This window comes from Microcaecilia unicolor, chromosome 2 (assembly GCF_901765095.1).
Source record: "Microcaecilia unicolor chromosome 2, aMicUni1.1, whole genome shotgun sequence".
Lineage (NCBI taxonomy): Eukaryota > Metazoa > Chordata > Amphibia > Gymnophiona > Siphonopidae > Microcaecilia > Microcaecilia unicolor.
The window spans coordinates 333,059,909-333,085,019 of NC_044032.1; the positions used below are offsets into that span (position 1 = coordinate 333,059,909).

General features: G+C 46.0%; 1 protein-coding gene across 1 annotated transcript in view; it reads left to right on the plus strand.

Moving 5' to 3' along the window:
- The window catches only part of LOC115462047 (sialic acid synthase-like), a 76,636-nt gene that overhangs the window by 22,947 nt on the left and 28,578 nt on the right, over positions 1 to 25,111 (plus strand). The window contains exon 2 of the mRNA XM_030192095.1: positions 19,378 to 19,593. Coding sequence (XP_030047955.1) covers positions 19,378 to 19,593 — 216 coding nt within the window. The remainder of the gene's footprint in view (positions 1 to 19,377; positions 19,594 to 25,111) is intronic.

Here is a 25,111-nt window from a genome sequence, read left to right on the forward strand (position 1 = left end):
TGCCCCTTCAACCAAGATAAAATTTTTGTGCGTTTAACAGGGGAATGTATACCATCCACATTCAAGGATATTATCTTTAAATTAACCATCCCACATGCAAATGATTAAGAAGTTCCCACAATACATTCGTTCAAGCCAGCAAGTCTCCCAGCTAAACCCACCAGCATCTATTAGCTCCCATCGCGGCAGTCCCTTCATAGAATAGTCTCCTCTTGTCCCTAACAGCTCCTCTATCCCAACCCTCCCTCTTCCAACCCTTCCCCCTCCCACCCCTCCCTCAGGACCCCCCTCCCTACCGGCCACTCCATCCCTCTCTCCCCCCCTCCCCTGCCCATCCTCCCTCCCCCCCATAAACTAGTTGCATTTTCCACTTCACCATCCTGCCCCTTCCCCCAACAGACAGCAAGAACAGACAACAACTCCCCCCCCTGCATCCGTACTCTAACACACACCCCCTCTTCCAGTACCTTAACCCCCACAACAAATACAAACAAACCATTAATCATTTATATAGAGTCCTTGAAGGCTGCTGAGTTCACAAAACCAGGGCACAAAGTAAGAACTCTGCCTCGTCTGCTGTGATCAAATCTGTTCAGATCTCCACTGCATTGTCATAGCGATGCCCTGCCGGCCTCACACGCTCTCCTGTTCATGCACTATAGGTCTCACTGCTCCCTGGGTCCAGTTGACCTCCAGCTCAAAGATGAAAGGGAGAAAAGAAAAAAAAACAACATAAAGTCCTCCCCTGCCACTACGGAGCTTAAGAGTTTGGCCCCTTGGTACAGCACAAGGGCCAGATCCAAGTTCAGTCTAGCAGCTGCCCGCTGCCCTGCGACTCTCTTTATAGCAGTAAATCCTTCAGACCAGAACCATGCTCCCAGGGAAAACAAATAAACAAACTGCAAACCTGTGCAGGCCAACCGAACCTTCTTGCTTGGACACTCCTCCAGCTTTAAACATTCTCCCTCGGCTCCTCTCTATTCATACGTTCCATATACGCTTTGGCTTCCGACGCTTCCTGAAACAGCAGTATCTTCCCTTCGTGTCACACTCGTAGCTTTGCTGGATAGAGGAGTGAAAAACGGATACCCCTGCTGTACAACTGGGAGCACGTGGGAGCCATTGCTCGAAGGAGTTGTGCCACCGCCATGAAAAAGTCATTAAATAACAAAAGTTTATGTCCTTTGTATTCCAGCTGCACTTTTGAATCGCGACCCTGCTTCAGCAACATTTCCTTCTCCCGCCAGTTAAGATAGTGAGCGATGGCGGTTCTAGGTTTAGTAGCACCATCCTTCCGGGCTCCTATGCGGTGCGCCCGGTCGCACTGCTAGTTGCCCGCTCGGCCTCCAAGGCCCAGGGTTTTGGGCAGCCACTCGATGAAAAACTTGTAGAGCTCCCCATCTCTCACCTCTTCTGGGAGCCCCACCACACGTAAGTTATTGCGACGGTTTCTGTTTTCTTGCTCTTCCACCTGTTCCTTGAGTGCTGCCGCTTCCTTTTTCAAAGCTGTAATCTGTGCCGCCATGCCCGATGTTACGTCCTCTTGATCCTGCACACGTTGCTCTACTTCACTTAGTCTGCGAGCCTGTGTGTCGAATTTTTCGTGAATTTCCTCGACTGCCGAGTGAATCTTATTTAGGCGGTCTTCCAGCGCTGCAGTCACTGTTGAGGAAATCTCCTTTGCCCAGTCTCCCACATTTTTCTCTATCCCAGGCTCAGAGACTGGAGGCGACGCCATCTTGGTATCTTTCGGCGCGGGAGCTCTTTTATTTTTTATGGCGCCCTGGTTTCTTGTGGGCATACCGTTCGTCCCGGTATTTTAGATTTGGATCCAATACTTGCTTTGAATTCTTCAACCCTTCACGCTATCACACAGCACCTCTAGTTACAAGAAGTGGTTTTAAAAGCTGGTTTTTGCATAGGATTCAGGGGAGCTTTCGTCTCCTGCTGCTGCTCAGGAAGCAGTCATCATGTGACCCCCCAGAATGTGTTATTCTAAGACGAATCAATTTTGAAAGGGTTCTTGGGTATGCTCATATGCATGCCAGGTTGTTTGACCTGTCCAGTGCGCTGTGCCCAGGTGTTTCATCAGTTGCATCCTCCTGGTGGGTTATTGGCTTATTCATCTCTCTGAGAATCCTCTTACCCATTTTCAATTTTGAGCTCTCCTGGAACTCATTCTTTCCGGACTGGGGCTGCTTCCTTTGCTGCTGCAAAGGGTGCTTTGCTGGGGATTTTAAAGCATTTGGGTCATTGACAGTTGTATTTTTCTTTTGTGTTCTTAGTGTCTATCTCAGCATCCTTACTGCCTGAGATTTGTGTCTGGGTGATCGGACACTCCTTCATATTTTGGGCATAGAAGAGAGTTGCGAAATCTCAATGGAGTGTTCATTTAGGTTTGACAGCTCTAAGAATCCATGTTCAATGGCTTTGCCTTCACGGCATGCTGTGAGACCAGCTACTCTCTTTCAGGCTCAGCATTTTTCATCTCACATTATTATTATTCATTTGAGGAGTAATGATTTATGTAGGGTAAAATGGGTCAAGCTCATTAGACAGATTAAAAGGATTTTTTCCTCGCTGCCTGTTATTTCTCATACACTAAATTAGGTTGGTCTCATATTATCCCCTGTTTGGTTTGAGGGGAGGCAAAGCACTCTAAGGCTATTTACTGTGGCACAAGGTGAATTCAGAAGTGGCAAGGTTTGTTTTAGCTTTGGGGGGTCTAGTGGTTTCTCATGATCTGTTGACTGTCCCAGTGTTTATCGGCTGGATGGTGTACATCTGTCTGATACTGGGTTGGATATTTTTTTATTACATTGCAGGATTTATTGCAGGATTGTTTTGGTGACAATGGGGGCCACAGTTTTAGGAGGGGAACAATGAGAAGCTCAAGGCTGTCCCCACTTTTGGTGGGAAAAAGATGATGGGTGAGGGTGATGCTGTGAGTTATTGGGTTTGTTTGATGATTGTATGGAAGAAGCTTGAGTGCGGCACTGCCTCGAGTGATGGGAAGTTGGGCCCAGCACCACTGTGGGCCTGTAGGGGTGTGGGGGCTTGTGGATCAGTTTAGTGTTGGAAGGGAGTTAATTTTATGACAGTATTGTTATTGTTCTCGTGATTGTCCTATGATTGTATATGTCTTAAATTTTTATTTCCTAAGGCAATAAAGCTTCTGCCAGATGTTTTGCTACTAAGGGGTCCTTTTAAAAAGCCACGGTAAAAAGTGGTCTGCGGTAGTGCGGGTGCGTCTTTTGGGCACGGGTTGGGCCACTTTTTACTGCGACTGGGAAAAAAGCCATTTTTTAATGGGACGGGAAATGGGAGTGCGCAAAAGTTAAAGCTAGTGTGTGCCTATTTACGGCCTGAGTCCTTACCACCAGCCATTGACTTAGTGGTAAGGGCTCATGCACAACCCTAGCAGTAGTACCAATTTGACATGTGCTACCCACATGTTAGCCCTCCCGCGGCTTTGTAAAGGGGCCCCTAAGTAACTTGTGATGGATTCTTTTTGTTATTTGCCCTTTATGGTTTTGTATGATTGTGAGTGGTGTGGTGCGAATGTCTGTGTTAAAATAAATGAATAATAATTACCTCTCTTGTGATTGGATATAATGAAATGATGCTTCAGATACTTGCTAAGAACATTCCTTTTGTAAATAAAACTAGACTAATTAACGAATAGACAGGCTGGTTTGGCCGTTTGGGCATTTCTGCTTTACCTCTGTTCTCTTTGGCACATTAATCAATGTCTGAATATAGGCATTGGGGATGCACCAAAGAATGGTACATAATAGTGTAAGAGGGTTTCCAGGGACAGCGTTTGGTCTCTCTCTGAAAGCCTGTACCTCTTACAAGACTTCCGTCAGTTCCAATGCATTCTCAAAAGTTCCATATGAGGTTTCTCCCGCCACATGTATATGCAAATGACAAACACAGTTCCCAAACAATCCTCTCAGGAGCACTTTTCCCCAGTTCATAAGATCTTCCCCTAAGGATTCCTCCTCCCCAAAAGGGGCCCCTTAGGAGTCTTGTTAACAGTTTTGTACAATAAGATTTTCATCAACAGTTCAGCCAGTTTAACTCAGAAAGTTCATTTGTGCATTCAAATAGCAACACCAAAAGAAAATAAATCACCTTTCTTTCTCCAGTTCACTTTGATTGCCCTGCAGCAAGCAGGGCAGGCAGATCACCTTCCACTTCCACAGCAAAAATCTCTTTGTGACCTCCCACTCTGCCTTTAAGTGCTGGAATCCTCTGGGTTGGTATTTTCTCAATCCACTACTACTACTATTTATCATTTCTATAGCGCTACTAGACGTACGCGGTGCTGTACACTTGAACATGAAGAGACAGTCCCTGCTCGACAAAGCTTACAATCTAATTAGGACAGACAAACAGGACAAACAAGAGATAAGGGAATATTAAAGTGAGGATGATAAAATAAGGGTTCTGAACAAGTGAATAAGGGTTAGGAGTTAAAAGCAGCATTAGGAGTTAAAAGCAGCATCAAAAAGGTGGGCTTTTAGCTTAGATTTGAAGACGGCCAGAGATGGAGCTTGACGTACCGGCTCAGGAAGTCTATTCCAGGCATATGGTGCTGCAAGATAAAAGGAACAGAGTCTGGAGTTAGCGGTGGAGGAGAAGGGTGCAGATAAGAGAGATTTACCCAGTGAACGGAGTTCCCCGGGGAGGAGTGTAGGGAGAGATGAGAGTGGAGAGGTACTGAGGAGCTGCAGAGTGAATGCACTTATAGGTCAATAAAAGGAGTTTGAACTGTATGAGGAAACGGATAGGAAGCCAGTGAAGTGACTTGAGGAGAGGGCTAATATGAGCATAACGACACTGGCGGAATATTAGTCATGCAGCAGAATTTTGAACAGATTGAAGAGGAGAGAGATGGCTAAGTGGGAGACCTGTGAGAAGCAAGTTGCAATAGTCTAAGCGAGAGGCGATAAGAGTGTGGATGAGGGTTCTGGTAGTGTGCTTAGAAAGGAAAGGGCGAATTTTGGTGATATTATAGAGAAAGGAACGACAGGTTTTAGCAGTCTGCAGAATATGAGCAGAGAAGGAGAGGGAGGAGTCGAAGATGACCCCAAGGTTACGAGGACCAAAGTCCATCACCCTAACCACTAGGCCACTTGGTCATGTTTAGTTTCAGATGGCACTGAGACATCCAGGCAGCAATGTCAGACAGGTAGGCTGATACTTTGGCCTGGATTTCGGCTGAGATTTCTGGTGTGGAGAGGTAGATCTGGGAGTCATCACCTTCCACTGAAAACCATGGGATGAGATCAGAGTAACAAGGGAAGAAGTATAGATGGAGAAAAGAAGAGGTCCCAGGACAGATCCCTGAGGTACACCAACTGACAGTGGGATAGAAGTAGAGGAGGATCCACCAGCGTATACACTAAAAGTACACTGAGAGAGATAAGAAGAAAACCAGGAAAGAACAGAGCCCTGAAATCCAAGTGAAGACAGTGTATCAAGGAGTAGGCTATGATTAATAGTGTCAAAAGCAGCAGATAGATCGAGAAGGATGAGGATAGAATACAGACCTTTGGATCTGGCCAGGAACAGATCATTGGAGACTTTAGCAAGCGCTGTTTCAGTTGAATGAAGGGGGCGAAAGCCAGATTGAAGTGGATCAAGAATAGCTTGAGATAAAAGAAAGTCAAGGCAACAGCGGTGAACAGCACGTTCAAGTATCTTGGATAGGAAAGGGAGGAGGGAGATCCAAGATGGCGCCTGAAGCTGATGCGCGCGAACTAGCCTCTGATATCCTCTAGACTCTGCCACAGTTGAGTTTCCTCGGACCTGGAATGGGAAAGCAGAAGGGAAAGTCTATTTTGCCTACCTCCACAGGCAGGGCAGTTCCACCTCTCCTACGACAGATGACATTGGAAGAATCGGGGCTACGAGCGCCGGGAGCCCAGCTGTTCGCTTCGGGAAGTCCGGGAGAACTTTCTGACCTGAGCGCGGAGGGAGTGTCGCTAAGTCCACCTCCCATAACAGTACCGCCACGACCTGGGGATGAATTGAGGGCAGCGAGTGAGCAGAACACGGAGGCCGGAAGTCAGACCCCTGCGACTGCGAGTGGAGACCCCGCTGCCGCTTCGACGCCGGTAGGAACAGCGCCTCAGGCAGGACTGCTGCCTGAGAGGGAAATCGGCGATTCTACCATTGATCGTGGTATAATGACAAAACCAACGACTGTAACCCTAGACAAACTTTGGGAAGCAATTCAAGGACTGAATTCTAGCCTACAACAGATATCAGGTATTTTACGGGGAGATGTGGCCGAATTAAAGCAGGCCCAGGAAGTGGCTACTACTAAAATAGCAGAGCAAACAACGAAAATGGAACTTTTTGATAAAGATTTAAAAGCAGTGAATTCCTCAGCTTTATTGTTGATAAAAAGTAATAACATCCATCAGCGTAAGATGGAATATTTGGAGAACCAGATTAGGAGAAATAACTTACGTTTTTTGAATTTCCCCAAATCTCCTCTGATTCCAGCACTGGAAATGTTGAAAAAATACCTCAGGGAAATATTGGGTATCCCCTCTGAGGGTTTTCCACCCATTACTAAAATGCAATATATCTCCGGTGCTGGAACGGGAACTTTTCCTAATGCTCCTCAATCTGGCTTAAATTTAACAGAATTCCTGGAGAGTTCAATGGATGTTATAACTGAAAGAACTACGCTGCTGGTCACTTTTGCTCTGGAACTAGACCGCAATAATATATTCAAGCTTTATTTTCGCCACATGAACTCAAATTTCCTTGGATCCAAAGTCCAGATTTTTCCTGATTTAGCCAGAGAAACACAAAGAAGAAGAAAAGAATTTTTGTTGTTGAAGGAGAGAGTTCTCCGAATAGGAGGAACTTTCCTGCTTAGGTTTCCTTGCAAATGTTGTGTTTCCTTAAATTCTACTAATTACATGTTTTTTGACCCAGGGAAATTATTAGAATTTATTTCCTCTAAAGAATAATTTTGTAGTAGTTCTTGATTGTTAGCGCTTTAATCTCGGCTGCGACATCTAGGCTCTCTCAGCTTTAATTTAATTATTTGAGAATTCTTGTCAATTTAATATTTTCCTAGCTCTTGGATCATTATATTGTGGACTAAATATATTAAGATAATATGCCTATTTTTCTTTGATTAATGTATGTTTTCCAATATACGTATTTATGAAAAATTTCATAAATGTAATCATTAAATTTATAAATAAACAAATTTAAAAAAAGGAAAGGGAGGAGGGAGATGGGGTGATAGTTGAAAGGACACGTATGGTCAAATGAAGGTTTTTTAAGGAGTGGTGTGACTACGGCATGTTTGAAGGCATCAGGAACAGTCGCAATGAAAAGTGAAAGATTGAGGATGTGACAGATAAAAGGGATGACAGTAGGAGAGATAGTGTTAAGTAGATGGGTGGGAATAGGATCAGAGGAACAGGTAGTAAGTTTCGAGGAGGAAAGAAGATGTGTAGTTTCCTCTTCAGTGATTTCAGAAAAGGAAGAAAAGGAGGCAGGGGTTGGAGGGTTGAGAGAATGAACTAAGGGAAGGAGAGGTGGAGGTGACCTTGTTGAGAATTCAGTTTTAATCTTCTGAACTTTATCATGAAAGTACTCAGTCAGAGTCTGGAGAGAAAGTGAAGGGGGGAGTTGGAGGTGAAGACACTTTGAAGAGAGAGTTCAATGTGGCAAAGAGACGTCGAGGGTTTGAGCCAAGAGAATTTGTCAACTGGATGTAATAGTCCTGTTTGGCAAGTAAAAGAGCAGACTGGAAGGAGGTTAGTAAGAATTTGAAATGTATGAAGTCAGCATGGGCATGGGATTTCAGCCAAAGGTGTTCTGCAGAGCGGGCATAGGAACGTAGGTACCAGATTCTAGAGGTCAGCCAAGGCTGGGGTTTGGTACGTTTTACAGAACAAGGAATGGAAGGAGCGAGAGTATCCAGAGCAGAGGAGAGAATAGTATTATAGGAAGAGACAGCCTCATTGACAGACTTGGATAATATAGTGGTAGAGAAGAGATTTGAAACACTGGAGGACAGAGTAGAAGGGCCAACAGCCTGAAGATTCCTAAATGTATTGGTTAAGACTGGACGGGACTGGGGAGGAGGGTGTTTAAGTGTGAAAGTTATCAGATGATGGTCAGAGAGGGGAAGAGTTGAGGCACAGAAACTGGAGAGTGAGCAGTTTGAGAAGAGGATAAGATCAAGACAATGGCCATTCTGGTGAGTGTGGGCAGTGGAGCACAGTTGAAGATTGAAAGAGGATGTTAAAGCAAGAAACTGAGAAGCATAAGAGTCAGAGGGATCATTAGCATGAATGTTAAAATCCCCAAGAATGAGGGAAGGAGATGAAGGCTCAAGAAAGAAGGAAATCCAGGCATCAAAGTCAGGGAGAAAGAAAGAAAGAAAGAAAGAAAGGGACTTATCAGGGGGTTGATAAATGACTGCTACTCGGAGTGGACTTCAAAGGAAGAAAAACAGTGAGACTGAGGTGGAAGAAGAGGTTGAAATCTACAAGAGGGTGAAAGTAGTAGCTCAACACCACCTCCGCGGCCAACCGGGCGAGGAGTATGGGAGAAAAGATAACCTCCATGGCATAGGGCCGTGACTAAAGCAGTCTTCAGGGTAAAGCCATGTTTCAGTTAGGGCAAGCAGATGGAGAGTACAAGAGATAAAGAGGTCATGGATGTAGGCAGTGGCGTAGGTAGGGGGGGCGGGAGGGGCGGTCCGCCGCGGGTGCACACGCTAGGGGGGGTGCCGGCCCCGCTGGTTCCCTGCTCCCTCTGCCCCGGAACAGGTTACTTCCTGTTTTGGGGCAGAGAGAGCAGGGAACCAGCGGGGCCGACGCAGCTCCGAGTGACGTGCACTCGGGGCGGATTGGTCCTCCCGCAGGTAAGAATGCGGTCCGGGTTTTTTTTTCGCTCCGGAGGGGGGGGGTGCGCCACAGAGGGGGGGGGGGGTCGCGCCTGCTGCACCCGGGGAGGGGGGGGTGCGCAGTGGCGACCCGCCCCGGGTGCCATTAGCCCTCGCTACGGCACTGGATGTAGGAAAGTTTGTTACAGAAAGAGCGGGCATTCCACAGAGTGCAAGAGAAAGGGAAGAAGGGGGGAGGAGAGGGACAGAAATTAGATTGGAGATATCACGGTGTGACATGCACAAATAGGATGAGCTATTATGGAGGACCAGGATTGGGATTAATATCCCCAGCGGAGAGCAGGAGAAGGAGCATGAAAGTAGGGAGAAGAGTAGGAGAGGTATGACGACAGCGACGAAGGTGAGATGTACTCAGATAGAAAGGAGATGGATGAATGGAAGGAAGGAAATGTTGAAGGTTGAGAGCTGAGAAAAAGGAAGAGGAAAAAAGAGATTGTAGTCTGTTCCTTTGGAAGCTCTAGGTGTAGGTCCTTCCCCTCCTCCACACATTCCGTAGATTCTCTCTCAAGTCTGAGCTGGCTTGCTCTGTCTCAGCACTTCTGAGAGCTTTCAGGAAATCCTCCCTCCTCTCCTCACAGCTGGGAGGAATTATATACTGCTTTCGCAGCCAAGGGAATTGGGCTGCTTCCTTCTTGCTTCTTCTAATGGTGAATGGGGTAAAGGGCTTACCTTTTCCTGGTTTACTTCCCCACTTGTCCTTGCTAATGTTTCACTCTGGGTTTTTTATCCTGCCTTTCTCCTTTTGTCTCCCAAGGGGTTCTGGGTATTGTAGTTTTGGGTGTTGCTGTTTCTTTTTAGAGACCTGGTTACTAACCTGGTCACAATAGAACATAATTCATTTTTGAACACTGGGCATTGTCTTCCATGTTTCAATAATTTAATTACTAGCCTTCTGTTCTAAAATATTACTCCCCTGTTTACTAAACCACGCTGGCTGCTTCCATGAGCTAATGCCGACATAGCCCATTCACTTTGAATGGGTTGTGTTGGCATTGTCATGTGGCAGCCGCTAGCGCGGCTTAGTAAACAGGGGAGTAACTGAGCTGCATAAATGAACAAATATCTAGAGATACCTTTCCTGCAGTATTTCTTTCTCCTTGAGTCAGAAACATTATTTTAACTAACTTTGCTCTATCCTACAGAGATTTTGCTTATGTGCATTTTTTCAGACAAATCTGAAATACAATGGCAATGCCATTATTTAAAAATGATACATAAACTAGATGATATCTCATTTTTCCAATAGATGTAGACCATCTCTGAATTTGTACTAGTTAAATGTTTGAACAGACAGAAACCTTTCATGGTCAATTTTCAGTTGGCCTGCAGACTGCAAAACTTACAGCATATATGAAATCCATTTTAAATTATATAGAATTTCTGTAGCAGAAAATAATCAAATGCTAATACTGAAAATCCCCATATAGCTTTTAATGAATTTCTTATCAATTTATGTTTAAATCATTTTTATTAGTTGTGACAGACAGATAAACAGGTCTTTGTCAAGAACAAAATTATATACAAGAAATTGTCAACCAACATGCTGAATCAACATATCAAGTTACAATATGGTATTTGTATTTTCTCCCCTTCCTTTCCCTTCTGGTTACCTTATTACTCCCTATGTCTTATCGCATCCCAGTATTGCAAATATAACAAGAACAGCAATTGACAATCATCTGGCTAAATTATTCCAGAATAAACTCTTTTATTCGACTTCAATTTGTGTGAGTTATTTAACTATGTTAATCCTGGGGTGTGCCCTTCCCTACCACCCTATCCTACCCACCCCTCCCTCTACCCTTCCCCCCCCCTCCTTTGCTCCATTACAAGGTCAACTGTATTGTAATTCGGTTCTCCCAGGGGTCAGTAACAAATGCAATGGTGTCTCTCATTGTATACTGCATGCCCCGTCTATCAGTGAGTATTGTACCATCCATACCGCCATCAACAGCCCCTCTACTTATTTGCTGGGCCTATGGAGCACCGGGGAAGCCTCAAAAATTCAATAGTAAACTTTGTGCCTTAGCCGGAAGAGTGATCCAAAGCATTTCCCATTGTGCCCTGAACCTAAGGCCCGCGGGGCTTTCCAAATCAGTCACCCCACACCTGTCTATTCTCATTTGTCGCACCAACTGTGCACGCCATGTCTGTAAGGGGGTGTTTCTTTTGCCCTCCAAAATTGCAAAATTGTAGTTATTCCAAAATATATAGCCATCTTGGCAAATGCTCTAAAGCCCTCTGGGGGTTCTGCAGTGAACTTAAAGTGATTAAATAAGATTAGGGGTTCACAAATAAGGGTGCAATTCCATAATTGGTCTATTCCCGTCACAATCTGCCTCCAGAACCGCTCCACAAAGGGACAACCCCAGAACATATGCCCCAGAGAGGCCGCCCCTTGGCTACACTTGGGGCAGGTTCCTTCAGCAGTAAACCCCGCTCTTTGTGCTCTGTGAGGAGATATGTGTGTTCTCAACAGCCATCTATATAACCTCTCTCTCTGGGGTATGGAGAGCCGTTGTTTATAAATGGATTTCAAATATGATCTGCATTCTTCTTCCGTGAGTGTACAGCCCAAATCCCTTGACCACTCCCGTGCAATCTGCCGAAAATCTAGTTCTGCTGTCGTGTCCTTCAGTTGCCGATGGTGGAATCTCAATGGTATTGGGAGCTGTGCTCCCAAAGTAAACTCCTCTGAGAGAACCTCTACCACATCCTCTGTAAGGTCTGTCCACTCTAGGGAAGCAACATAGTGACTCAGCTGGTGATATGCAAATTGACATGTCGGGGGGATCCCGTACCGGGTCTGAAGCTCTAGGTATGGGAGGATTTGTCCCTGTTCTGTGACTATGTGTGCCAGGTACACTATCCCCTTTTGTGCCCATCTGCTGAATATGCTAACCCCTTGGCCTGGTGGAAACGCTGGATTATCGCATATTGACAGCCACAGGGATGTACGGGCAGAGAAGTGATAACGTCTACACACCCACCTCCACGTCTCCCTGAGAGATTTCAAAAGAGGGTGCCTTCGGAATGCCGCAGTAGGCAGGGGTGTCCCGGAGTGGAGCAGGTGGCTAGTGTATATCTGGGAACATCGACGTCTCCACTGGTGTAATAGAAAAATCAAACGTCCCCCTATACCAGTCATTTATGTGTCTCATGGAACTTGCGATTGCCAAGAATTTGATGTTTAGGAGTCCCATACCTCCCCCCTCCCTTGGGGCCATCATCTGGTAATAAGGAATTCTAGGTTTCTTCCCTTGCCAAAGGTACGTTTGTATTAGGCGCTGCAAGAGCTTTTCGTCTTTGTGTTTCAAGAACAGTGGTAATTGTTGAAAGACATATAACCACTTGGGGGCAACCATCATATTGAACAGCGCTATTCTACCCCAGATTGTAAGTGGCAGCTTCCTCCACATAGACAACTTATTTCTAGTCATCTCTATCAATGGGCCTATGTTCTCTCTATACATGGAGGTCCCATCACTAGTTATGTACACCCCTAGGTATTTCATTTTTGTTGTCTCCCATCTAAGTAAAGGCTCCCCTTGCCAGCTTAATTTAGTGTCACTATCCATGGGCATCGCGCAAGATTTAGAAAGGTTAAGGCCAAACCCTGACAGCTGCCCGTATTCCTTAATTAATGCCAGGGCAGCCTTGAAAGACTCCTGTGGGTTAGTCAGAACCAGGAGGACGTCATCGGCATAAGCCAGAGCTCGGACCTCCTGCTCCCCCAATCGTACCCCCCTGATTCCCGGGTCTGAGTTTAGAAGACGTAATAGTGGTTCTAGTGTAAGATCGAACAGAAGTGGGGACAAGGGGCAGCCTTGACGCGTTCCCCTGCCTATCTGAAACCTCTTTGAGAGCCCCCCATTTGCTGTAACATAAGCTTCCATACCAGTATATAGAGCCCCAATTGCTTGCCTCACTCCGGCAGGGAATCCTATCCAGTCTAACATACAGAACAGGAAAGTCCACTCGACCCTGTCAAAAGCCTTTGCGGCATCGAGGCTCACCAAAATCCCAGGGTTTTCCTCATGCCGGCACTGTGCCATTGCCAGTAAGACTCTCCGAATATGTAATACAGAGTGCCTTCTGGGGATAAATCCCACTTGTGTGGGCTCAATCACACTCGGGAGACATGTGTTGAGCCGAGTGGCCAAAATCTTTGCTAACAGTTTGATATCGACATTAATTAGCGAGATAGGCCTATAGGATTCGGACTCCTCACCGCTTTTTCCCGGCTTCAGCAATAGTGATATGCAGGCAGTGTTTTTATGCAGTGGGAATTTCCCTTCCTGTATTACTGCCTGGTGATATTCAAATAATGGGCACAGCAACTGGGGCTGTAGCAGTTTGTAAAATTCTCCTGAGTACCCATCCACCCCGGGAGCTGAGAAAGATTTTAGCCCTTTTATTGCTTCTGACAGCTCCTTAAGCTGAATAGGGGCCTCTAGGCACGCTATCTCTAACTCTCCTAGTTTGGGCATTTTTGCCCTATTGAGAAAGTCGCTCATATGGGCCTCCTCGGCAGACCGGTCGGCCCTGTACAGGTGACTAAAATGATCCTGCAATATTTGAAGGATACTATCTGGGTCATTAGTAAGGCCTCCCGTCTTTTCCTTCAGGGTCGATATAGCTCTATTTCCTTCCCGTTTCCGAACTAGCCGGGCTAGCATACCCCCTGCTCTGTTTCCAAATCAATGAAACTTATATTTTTGAAAGGTTCTATTCTTTAGCATTCTTTCGTGCAACAGGGAGTTTACAGCGGCCTGTATAGACAGATAGGCCTCTCTGGTAGCCGCGGTCTGCCGCTCGGTATATTGACGTCTAGCATTCCGCAGCCGCCTGTTCAGCTGCAAAAGGCTAGCTGCATTCTTTTTCCGTTTGTTTGCTACATACGCTATCAGGTCCCCCCGCAGTACCGCCTTTCCAGCGCACCAAAACAGTTGGGGGTTCGATTTGTGTTCTTTATTAAACAATTCATATTCTTCCCACTTTTTTACTAGGAATTTTTGAAAAGATTTATCCTTTACCAAGTGGCCAGGGAACCTCCACCGCCTGGCCGGCTGGAAGCCACCTGGGGCCTCCAGCTCCAACCAGACGGGGCTATGGTCGGATATCAAAACTTCCTCGATTTTCGTGTCCCGAATACAATGGAACAAGGCTGCTGAAATAAATATGTAGTCTAATCTTCCCCGTGTCCCGTGTGCCCTGGACCGATGAGTATAGTCTCTTAGATCAGGGTGTAAATTCCGCCAAACATCCACCACAGAGAGGGAATTGGCGAACTCTCTTAGCATTTGTGACCCCCTTCGACCTTCCACCCCTCTGCCTCCCCCCCCCCTGAATAATCAATCTTAGGGTCTATTGATATGTTCATATCCCCTGTTATGATCAAATGTTTGCCTTCATATGGGAGCAGTCGTCTCAACAACCCGGGGAAGAAGGAGTTATCAGGAGGGGTGGGAGCATAGATATTTAGCAAATATAATTCCCTCCCTTGTAACCATAGTTTAACCAAGAGGAATCGCCCTTTGGGATCCTGGAGGACTGTTTCTACTCTACAGGCCAGTCGACGGTGAATGCAGACTGCCACTCCTCCTCTCCGCCCATCTGGGGATGCATAGATCACCTGGCCTACCCAGCCCTGTTTGAGCTTTTCATGTTCTGCTGCCGTCAGCTTTGTTTCCTGTAGATACGCTATATCTGCATTGAGGTGTTTTAAATGTGCCAGGATCTTTTTTCTTTTAATGGGAGACGTGATGCCCCCCATATTCCAAGTGACTAATTTACAGTGTTTAGTCGTATGGGTATGCTATCTTCCAGTATGTAAGCTCGGAAAACTCAGCCCCTGGGTCCCAGCCCTTCCCCAGTAGCTGTACACATAGCCCTTTCCCTATCGTTCCCGCCATCATAGGCATGCAATACCAATGTGTTTCTTCCTTTTGCTTGACCTGCGTGTGAGACCCTATCCGTATGGATCTGGAGCACCCCCCCTTGGACATTGATTCTTTTCAAATCTCCGTCTTCCCCTCCCTTTACCCATCCCATTACCTAAGCCCCCCCTCCCTTTCAGCCCTAATCATTGCTTCTCTCCTTCCAGGTGACATATTGCCGCTGCAAGGTCCCCTTCCCTCCTCTCCCTTCAGCTCCCCCCCCCCCCCCCGGTCTCAACGGGAGCTCCTCCCCCTTTTGGAAATCGGGTCAGATCTAGGATGACACTCAAGTATGCAAACTCCCTCCACCACCACTCTTACTAATAAAACATATAACATATTAGTACTTTATCAACATTGCACCAACAAGTGAATTACATAACCTTAGCAGATCACACCATCGTCTCTTTCTTGTGTGCTTGAAGATGGTGCGTAAGCCTTTAACAAGAGTCTTCTGGTCTTATAATCAGGGTGGTGCCGTGTCTGGCGCCTGTAGTTCAATGTCTATAAACTGTTGGGTCTCCTGGACTGATTGGAAGGAACGCCATCTGTTTTCGTGCTGGATCTTCAAAACAGCCGGATAAAGCAGCAAAAATCTTGTTTTTCTGTTGACCAATGTTGTGCAAAGCGGATGAAATCGGCGCCTTTGTTCTTGTACTCCTGCTGAGTAATCTTGGAAGATTTTTATCTGGGCTCCGTCGTATCTCAAAGTATCTCTTTTCAATTGGAAGCCCCTCATAATTTCTTCTTTATGCAAGTAGTTATGCACTTTAATTATCACCAGTCTAGGTCTTTGCTGCCCTTGTTGCCACCGGCCCAGCCTGTGAGCCCTTTCTATGCACAATTCTCCATAACTATCTGACAGAGCCAGCTCTTTTTTAAGCCACTGTTCCAACAGATGCCCCAGTGATTTCTCTGGGATTGCCTCTGGCAGGCCAACAATTCGCAAGTTGCATCTCCTTGCTCTGTTCTCCATGTCTTCGATCTTATCTTGCTGTGCCTTGAGTTGATCCATCATCCGGGTGACATCTTGGGTATTCTGTGCCCTGGTATCTTCCAAAGCTGAGATTCTGCTTTCCGCTTCTCCCAGTCGCTTCACTGTATCTGCCATGGTAGCTTCCATGCTGCTCATTTGGCGTTCTAGTAGGTCAAATCTTGGGTTAAGTGCAGCACTTACTGCCATGGTGATCTGAGCCAATTGTTTTTCAGAGAAGTCCCCAAGCTTTTCAAGCTTTCCTTCTGCCATTTGGCCCCCTGTATGTGGAGGAGTACTTTTCCCCTTATCGTACTTAGTGCTGCTTCGGGTTGTACCAGCAGACTTAGGCCTCAAATATTGCTCCATACAGTCCGTGTATCGCCCTTTGTTGGGCTTATCGCGCCAACTTAGTGGCGCAGACACCCTTATCTGGGAATGGTGAGTGAGCAGAATATCCTGTTACCAATGAGCGTTGCTACTTCACTTCCTATGATAGCTTAGCTGCTATGAGCAGGGCAACACTCTCCCCATTACATTTACTTTGGCCAGTCTGTGTAATAATATTGATATTGGCATAGTTCCTCTCCTCTATTAGCTGTTATCTTATCTGTAAAATTCAAGGGAACTGCTGTGGCAAATTTCTTGGGTTACATGAGTCACCAGTGCAGCGCCTGCTTTCCCACTATTGTGGGCTTAACTCGCCTTTCCCCCCGATTATGGGGATTGTTGTAGACCGGGCTAGCATTTTCGTCGAGGCGGGGGAGGGGCAGAAGGGTGGTAATATCGCTAAGTAGCTCCTGCTTCTATCGCCCTTCTTTTGTTCTTAAGCCCAACTCCTTATGATACCGCCACTCGCCGCTTACCCATGCTGCTGCCCTTCTTCTGCCCATTCCAGAATTCCTCCGACCGCCATTTTGGATCGCGGCGCACGCGGTTCATCAGCCTTCGGCTACGGCTCTATGGGGCACATCGATAAAGTCCCGCAGGTATCTTCTTGCCCTCGGGGCCTTCAGGCAGCGCTGAGTTGCCGCGGGGGGGTTCTCGCAGGCGGGGAGATGGGAGTCCCTTGAGCAGTGTGGCGGAGCTCTCTAAGCGGCGGCCATCTTCCCGCTCGGCTCCACCGGAAGTCCTCTTCTTACCAATTTAAAGTTGTACTCACTATGAACTAGATTGTATATATGGTGCCTGAAAATTCCACGTGGAAAAAATATGCCTAGGCGCATTCGCTATACTTTGCCTAAATTTTACAGAATAGGCTTAAATTTCTGCACAGTATACAGCAGTGGCGTAGCCAGAAGTCAATTTTTAGGTGGGCCAACAGGTTGGATGGGTGGGCACTAGACAGTGGTGTGCTGGTAAATGTTTAACAACAGGCTCTCTCCCCGGTCCACCTCTGCGCCCCCCCCCCCCCCCCCCCCCCCCCCGTCCACCTGTGCACCTCCCCTCAAAATTGCAGAGCTGGCTATAGCCGGGGAGAGAGCCCGGGGGGTGGGGGAGGCAATGCATTACTCTCTCCAGGAAAAAAAACATTAAATGATCCCAGGTTCCAATCTAATTCATGTTTAATGTGGGTTAAAATGCCATAAGTAAGTAAATAAATATAAACTTTTAATGTTGAGCACCTGATTCTCAAAGTGGACATGTTCCAATCATTATAATGAAAATAAAATGATTTTTTTCTACCTTTGCTGTCTGGTGACTTTGTTTTTCTGATCATACTGGCCCAGTATCTGATTCTGCTGCTATCTGTCCTCTTTACTCCGTTTCCAGGGCTTCCTTTCCATTTATTTCTTTACTTTCCGCCTTTCTTCTTCATTTCTTGCTCTGGGTCCTCCGCAGACTTGACTGTCCAGTGGATCCAGCTTCTGCCTATTTTCTTCATCCATGTGCAATTTTCTCCTCTCTTCCTTTTCCCTCATCTCATCTCCTTCCTCACTCTTCCCTCCCCTCCATCCATGTCCAGCATTTCTTCTCTCTCCCATCCCTCTCCTCCATCCATATCCAGCAGCCTCCTCTCTCCTGCTCTTCCCTCCATCCATCTATGTCCAGCAACCCTCCTCTGCCCCCTGCCCGCCCCTCCATCCACCCACCCATGTCCAGCAACCTTCCTCTCTCCTCTTCCCTCCCCTCCATCCACCCATGTCCAGCAACTCCCCTCTCCTCTCCATCCATCCATACCCAGCAATTCTGTTCTTGCCCCTGTCCCCTCCATCCATCCATTCCCAGCAATTCTCCTCTCTCCCCTGCCCCCCCACCTCCATCCATCCATCATCCCCAGCAATTCTCCTCTCTCCCCTGCCCCCCACCTCCATCCATCCATCCCCAGTGACTATCCTCTCTCACCTCCCCTCCCGCTCCCATCCATGTCCAGCGATTCTCCTTCACCCCCATGCATCCTTCCCTCCCACTCCATTCCACCTGCCCGCCCTCTCTCTGACAGCAGCGCTTCCCAGACGCTGCCTACCGCCGCCACGATCGCACGATCTACCTCCTCCCTCTGTCTCACTCTCAACAGCAGCGGTAGCGATTCAAACACGCTACCTCCTGCTTCTAACCCAGAAGCGTCTCCTCTGCAGAGCAGACGCTTCCGGGTTAGAAGCAGGAGGTAGCGTGTTTGAATCGCGACGCTACCGCTGCTATTGAGAGTGAGACAGAGGGAGGAGGTAGATCTTGTGATCGTGGCGGCGGTAGGCAGCGTCTGGGAAGCGCTGCCGTCAGAGAGAAGGAGGCAGATGCAGGATCAGCGCTGCCTGCTCCCTCTGCTCCGCTGCTGGGTGGGCCTGAACCCAAACTGGGTGGACCTAGGCCCATCCAGGCCCACCCGTGGCTACGCCCCTGGTATACAGAATACGCCAAGCAACTCTCCATGCGACCAAATTTAGTTACGGCCATTTACGCCATGCTTTACTTGGCATAAATCCTGATACCTAAATTAGGAGCAGAGTGGGTATATTCTATAACAATGCCCATAGATTTTAGAAACACCCATGCCCCGCCCATGGCCACACCCCTTAGAATATACATGCACCACATTACAAAATATGCTTAGCGAGTCCTTTGTGTAAATCTTAATTAATGCAAATGCTGGTAATTGCTTGTTAACATCCAGTTGACAGCACTGATTAGCTAGTTAATCAATTAAGTTATGCACAATTTGGTTAGCTGGAACAGAGAGAAAAATTATGTAGAGAGTGGCAAAAATTAGCTTCTTTCTGTATAATGCTGATGCACAAATACTGCCAGATTCTATATATCAAGCCTTAATATCTGCACGGAAATCAAAGCATATTCTATAACAATGTGCATAACTTAATTGATTAACTAGCTATAGGTTGTGCCCATATATGCCAAAATATAGCCAAAAGATGAGTCATCTTTTGGCTATATTTTGGCATATATGGGCACAACCTAAACATTTGGTGTACAAAATTTTTAAGAAGAAATGGCTTATTGTTGGCTCCTGCTGTCAATGGTGATGTCCTTCTGAATATCAACCCATTTGTTTTCAGGAGTGTGGAGCAGATTGTGCCAAGTTCCAGAAGAGTGAGCTGGAGCATAGATTCACCAAAACAGCACTGGAAAGACCATATACATCCAAACACTCCTGGGGAAAAACATATGGAGAACACAAGCGCCACCTGGAGTTCAGCCACGATCAGTACAGGGAACTGCAGAGATATGCCAAGGAGATAGGAATTTTTTTTACAGCCTCTGCCTGGGATGATGTAAGTATGATTGTTTATTCATAAAAAGTAGCTTGTAAAACTTTCAGTTTATAAGAGTTCATCCTCTCTGTAGGATTCTTTTTCCAGGTCAACTTCAATTTGCTTTCCTCAATTTTTAAATAGGTATCATCTTAAAGTGGCTGGCATGTCAAAATTGAGGTGTGGTCCAGGGTTCTTCCTTCTTATTCCCCCTTCCTCCAGTAAATTTTCCCCTAAGATGCCCTCAACTCCCTTTACATCTCCAAAAACATCAGTTTAGAAGAGATCACATAGGTTTGGCTAAACACAAGAGAAGCAAAAGCCTTCATACCATGCAACAGATTGGATGCAGTCCAATAGATCTTTCAATGTGTTCCATCTGCTATGGCTGTGACAGGACCCATCTGAAGATACTTGGTCAATGATCATATGATGTCAGTGATGTATGAAGTATCCTTTATGTTTTTTCAGGTGAGAAGAGCACAATGGGATCTAAAGTTTCAAAGGTATCTGAACGCACATCTGCTCTCTTGGAGAATCAATTTTTTTTTCTCATTTTACTTAAGAACATAAGAATAGCCATACTGGGTCAGACCAATGGTCCATCTAACCTAATATCCTGTTTCCAACAGTGGACAATCCAGGTCACAAGTACCTAGCAGAAACCAAAATAGTAGCAACATTCCATGCTACTTGTGCAAGTAGTGGCTTCCCCCATGTCTATCTCAATAGCAAACAATGGACCTGTCTAAACCTTTTAAAAACCCAGATACACTAACCAGTGTTACCTAATCCTCCAGCAACTAGTTCCAGAGCATAACTATTTGTTGAGTAAAAAAATATTTCTCGTATTTGTTTTAAAAGTATTTCCATGTAATTTCATGGCGTGTCCTCTAGTCTTTGTACTTTTTGAAAGAGTGAAAAATCAATTCACTTTTACCAATTTTACACCACTCAGGATTTTGTAGTAGTAGGTGCAGTGCACTTCAGACAGGTGGACCCAGGCCCATACCCCCCACTCCCCCCCATACCTGTTACATTTGTGGAGGAAACAGCGAGCCCTCCAAAACCCACCAGAAACCCTCTGTACTCACATATAGTGGAGGAGTGGCCTAGTGGTTAGGGTGGTGGACTTTGGTCCTGGGGAACTGAGGAACTGAGTTCGATTCCCACCTCAGGCACAGGCAGCTCCTTGTGACTCTGGACAAGTCACTTAACCCTCCATTGCCCCAGGTACAAATAAGTACCTGTATACAATATGTAAGCCGCATTGAGCCTGCCATGAGTGGGAAAGTGTGGGGTACAAATGTAACAAAAAAATATATATAAGTACCCCCTTCACCCGTAAGGGCTATGGTAGTGGTGTACAGTTGGGGGTAGAGGGTTTTGGGGGTTCAACACACAAGGTAAGGGAGCTGTGTACCTGGGAGCATTTTATGAAGTCCACTGCAGTGCCCCCTAGGGTGCCCGATTGCTTTCCTGGCATGTCAGGGGGACCAGTGTACTAAAAATGCTGGCTCCTCCCACTTCCAAATGGCTTGAATTTGGATGTTTTAGATTATTTGCACCTGCCAAGTAAAAAAAATGTGCATGCAATAAACATTTTTTTATACAAAGATGCTACCAAACTTATATCATCCCATTTCCTTAATCCTTTTTACTGAAAAACTACTGCAAAATAAAATGTTCCTGTAGGTACCTGGGATTTTCCCTTCAGTTTCTCTGCCAGAAATACGTAAATCATTACTTAGAACAGTTTCCCCATATTCATCCTGCTCAATTGCACAAGGAAACGTTCCCCTGGAAATTATGAGCCAGGATGTCTCATAAGTACAGAAGTATTGCCATACTGGGAAAGCCAAAGGTCCATCAAGCCCAGCATCCTGTTTACAACAGTGGCCAAACCAGGTCACAAATACCTGGCAAGATCCCCCCAAAAGTACAAAACATTTTATACTGTTTATCCCAGAAATAGTGGATTTTCCCCAAGTCCATTTAATAATGGTCTATGGACTTTTCCTTCAGGAAGCCATCCAAACCTTTTTAAAACTCCGCTAAGCTAACGGACTTTATCACACTCTCTGGCAACAAATTCCAGAGTTTAATTACATGTTGAGTGAAGAAAAATTTTCTCCAATTTGTTTTAAATTTACTACATTGTAGCTTCATCGCATACCCCCCTAGTCCTAGTATTTTTGGAAAGCGTAAACGGACGCTTCACATCTACCCGTTCAACTCCACTCATTATTTTATAGACCTCTATCATATCTCCCCTCAGCCACCTTTTCTCCAAGCTGAAGAGCCCTAGCCGCTTTAGCCTTTCCTCATAGGGAAGTCGTCCCATCCCCTTTATCATTTTCGTCGCCCTTTTCTGCACCTTTTCTAATTCCACTATATCTTTTTTGAGATGCGGCAACCAGAATTGAACACAATATTCGAGGTGCGGTCGCACCATGGAGCGATACAAAGGCATTATAACATCCTCATTTTTGTTTTCCATTCCTTTCCTAATAATACCTAGCATTCTATTTGCTTTCTTAGCCGCAGCAGCACATTGAGCAGAAGGTTTCAACGTATCATCAACGACGACACCTAGATCCCTTTATTGGTCCGTGACTTCTAACGTGGAACCTTGTATGACGTAGCTATAATTTGGGTTCCTTTTTCCCACGTGTATCACTTTGCACTTGCTCACATTAAACGTCATCTGCCATTTAGACGCCCAGTCTCGTAAGGTCCTCTTGTAATTTTTCACAATCCTCCCGCGATTTAACGACTTTGAATAACTTTGTGTCATCAGCAAATTTAATTACCTCACTAGTTACTCCCATCTCTAGGTCATTTATTAATATGTTAAAAAGCAGCGATCCGAGCACAGACCCCTGGGGAACCCCACTATCTACCCTTCGCCATTGAGAATACTGACCATTTAACCCTACTCTCTGTTTTCTATCTTTTAACCAGTTTTTAATCCACAATAGAACACTACGTCCTATCCCATGACTCTCCAATTTCTTCTGGAGTCTTTCATGAGGTACTTTGTCAAACGCCTTCTGAAAATCCAGATACACAATATCAACCGGCTCCCCTTTATCCACATGTTTGTTCACCCCTTCAAAGAAATGTAGTAGATTGGTGAGGCAAGATTTCCCTTCACTAAATCCATGTTGACTTTTGCCTCATTAATCCATGCTTTTGAATATGCTCTGTAATTTTGTTCTTAATAATAGTCTCTACCATTTTGCCCAGCACAGACGTCAGACTCACCAGTCTATAATTTCCCGGATCTCCTCTGGAACCTTTTAAAAAAATTGGTGCTACATTGGCCACCCTCCTATCTTCTGGTACCATGCTCGATTTTAAGGATAAATGACATATTTCTAACAATAGCTCCGCAAGCTCATTTTTTTAGTTCTATCAGTACTCTGGGATGAATACCATCTGGTCCAGGAGATTTGCTACTCTTCAGTTTGTAGAACTGCCCCATTACATCCTCCAGGTTTACAGAGAATTCATTATGTTTCTCCGACTCATCAGCTTCGAATACCATTTCCGGCACCGGTATCCCACCCAAATCTTCCTTGGTGAAGACCGAAGCAAAGAATTCATTTAATCTCTCCGCTACGGCTTTGTCTTCCCTGATCGCCCCTTTTACTCCTTGGTCATCTAGTGGTCCAACCGATTCTTTTGCCGGCTTCCTGCTTTTAATATACCTAAAAAAAAATTTACTATGTGTTTTTGCCTCCAACGCAATCTTTACTAGGTGAAATTGTATGGGACATCTGGAGCAGCCGTAGCGACAGACAGGTGGGGAGTCAGAGAAGGCTGACGGGCTGAAGCCCCAATATGACAAACAACAACCCACTGCAGTCTGTGCAGCAAAAATTGGAGGCAAGCATTTCCCGCTCTCCTGATCTTACAAACCCTTCTCCTATCAGCCTCAGTGAAATCCCAGCACTCCACCTGAGCACGTTTTACTGATCTGTCACAACAGACCTGCCCATGGCTCTGGAATTACTGCTCCCTTTCCAGCTGGGACTCATTTCTGAGCAGAAAACAGGCATGCACAGAGCAGATTCTCATAAACAGTCATCCTACAGATATCCTGAAGAAAAACTGCATGAAAGGCTCTCTCTTACTGCTTTGGGGTCCAGCCTGGGTACCAGAGAATGAGCTCCTTGGGGCATTTCTGAGAGAGCACTATCTTTTTAAGACAAACTAATCCTTTGGATGCTCCTGCTGACCTTTTGTGGTGTTCAGGACTGTCCGCTTCACCCCCAGGGTGTGAAAGCTGGAACCCAACCCAACAAACAATATGCCAGCGCAAGCCTGCTACTTCTCACAAGCGGACCACGGAACCATTGCAAAGACAATTTCCGTGTTGACCACCCTTCTACCAAACCCATGCCACCATATATTTTTCCAAAGCAAGCTGCGCACCACGCCTCATAGCTGTCATGAACCAAAACAAAACACGTGCACGGGACCGAGCTTAATAACTCTATGGCCAACCAGGGAGCACCTTTCAGTGCTGTGGGAGGGTTTAACAACTCTGTAATAACTCTATGGCCAACCAGGGAGCACCTTTCAGTGTTGGGGGAGGGTTTAACAACTCTGGACAACTAGGAAGCGCCTATCAGTGGTGGGGATGGGATTTTTTAACAACTATGGATCTGCATTCAGGGCATGCACATGGCAGCCACCCTTATCGTTTAAATGCTATGTGCATGCCCTGGCACTTCCCCTACCAAGCTGCATGGTAAAAGTCTGTGCAACTCATTTGCATACGATTTCTTTTGAGAATTGCTTGCTATTTCCACCTCGGTAATTTTTACAAAGGTGGAAATTGCTAGCAGTTCTTTCCAGAGACTTTTGTGCATCGACCCCCAAAGGCTTAACACATTTTAATAAAGGAGTCCCAAGTGTAAAATTCAGAAATGATGTAACGAGGCTCATGTGGAGGGGCATAATCGAACACAAACACCCATCTCCATGGGCGTCTATCTCCAAGAACGGGTACGTGAAGGGGCGGGACAGACCGTATTTTCAAAAAAATGGGCATCCATCTTCTTTTTCGATAATGCGGTTTGTGCCGGGCAAAGGCATCGGATTTGTGTGTATTTGAGCTGGGCGGTTTCGTTTTCCAGCGATAATGGAAACCGAAGGTGCCCAGCTAAAAAACGAACAAATCCAAGGCATTTGGTCGTGGGAGGGGCTAGGATTTGTAGTGCACTGGTCCCCCTCACATGCCAGGACACCAACCGGGAACCCTAGGGGGCACTTGTAACAAGTAAAAAAAAAAAAGTTAAATACCTCCCAAGTCCATAGCTCCCTTCCCTTGGGTGCTGAGCCCCCCAAATCCCCCCCAAAACCCACTGCCCACAACTCTACACCATTACCATAGCACTTATAGTAACATAGTAAATGACGGCAGAAAAAGACCTGCATGGCCCATCCAGTCTGCCCAACAAGATAAACTCATATGTGCTACTTTTTGTGTATACCTTACCTTGATTTGTACCTGTCCTTTTCAGGGCAC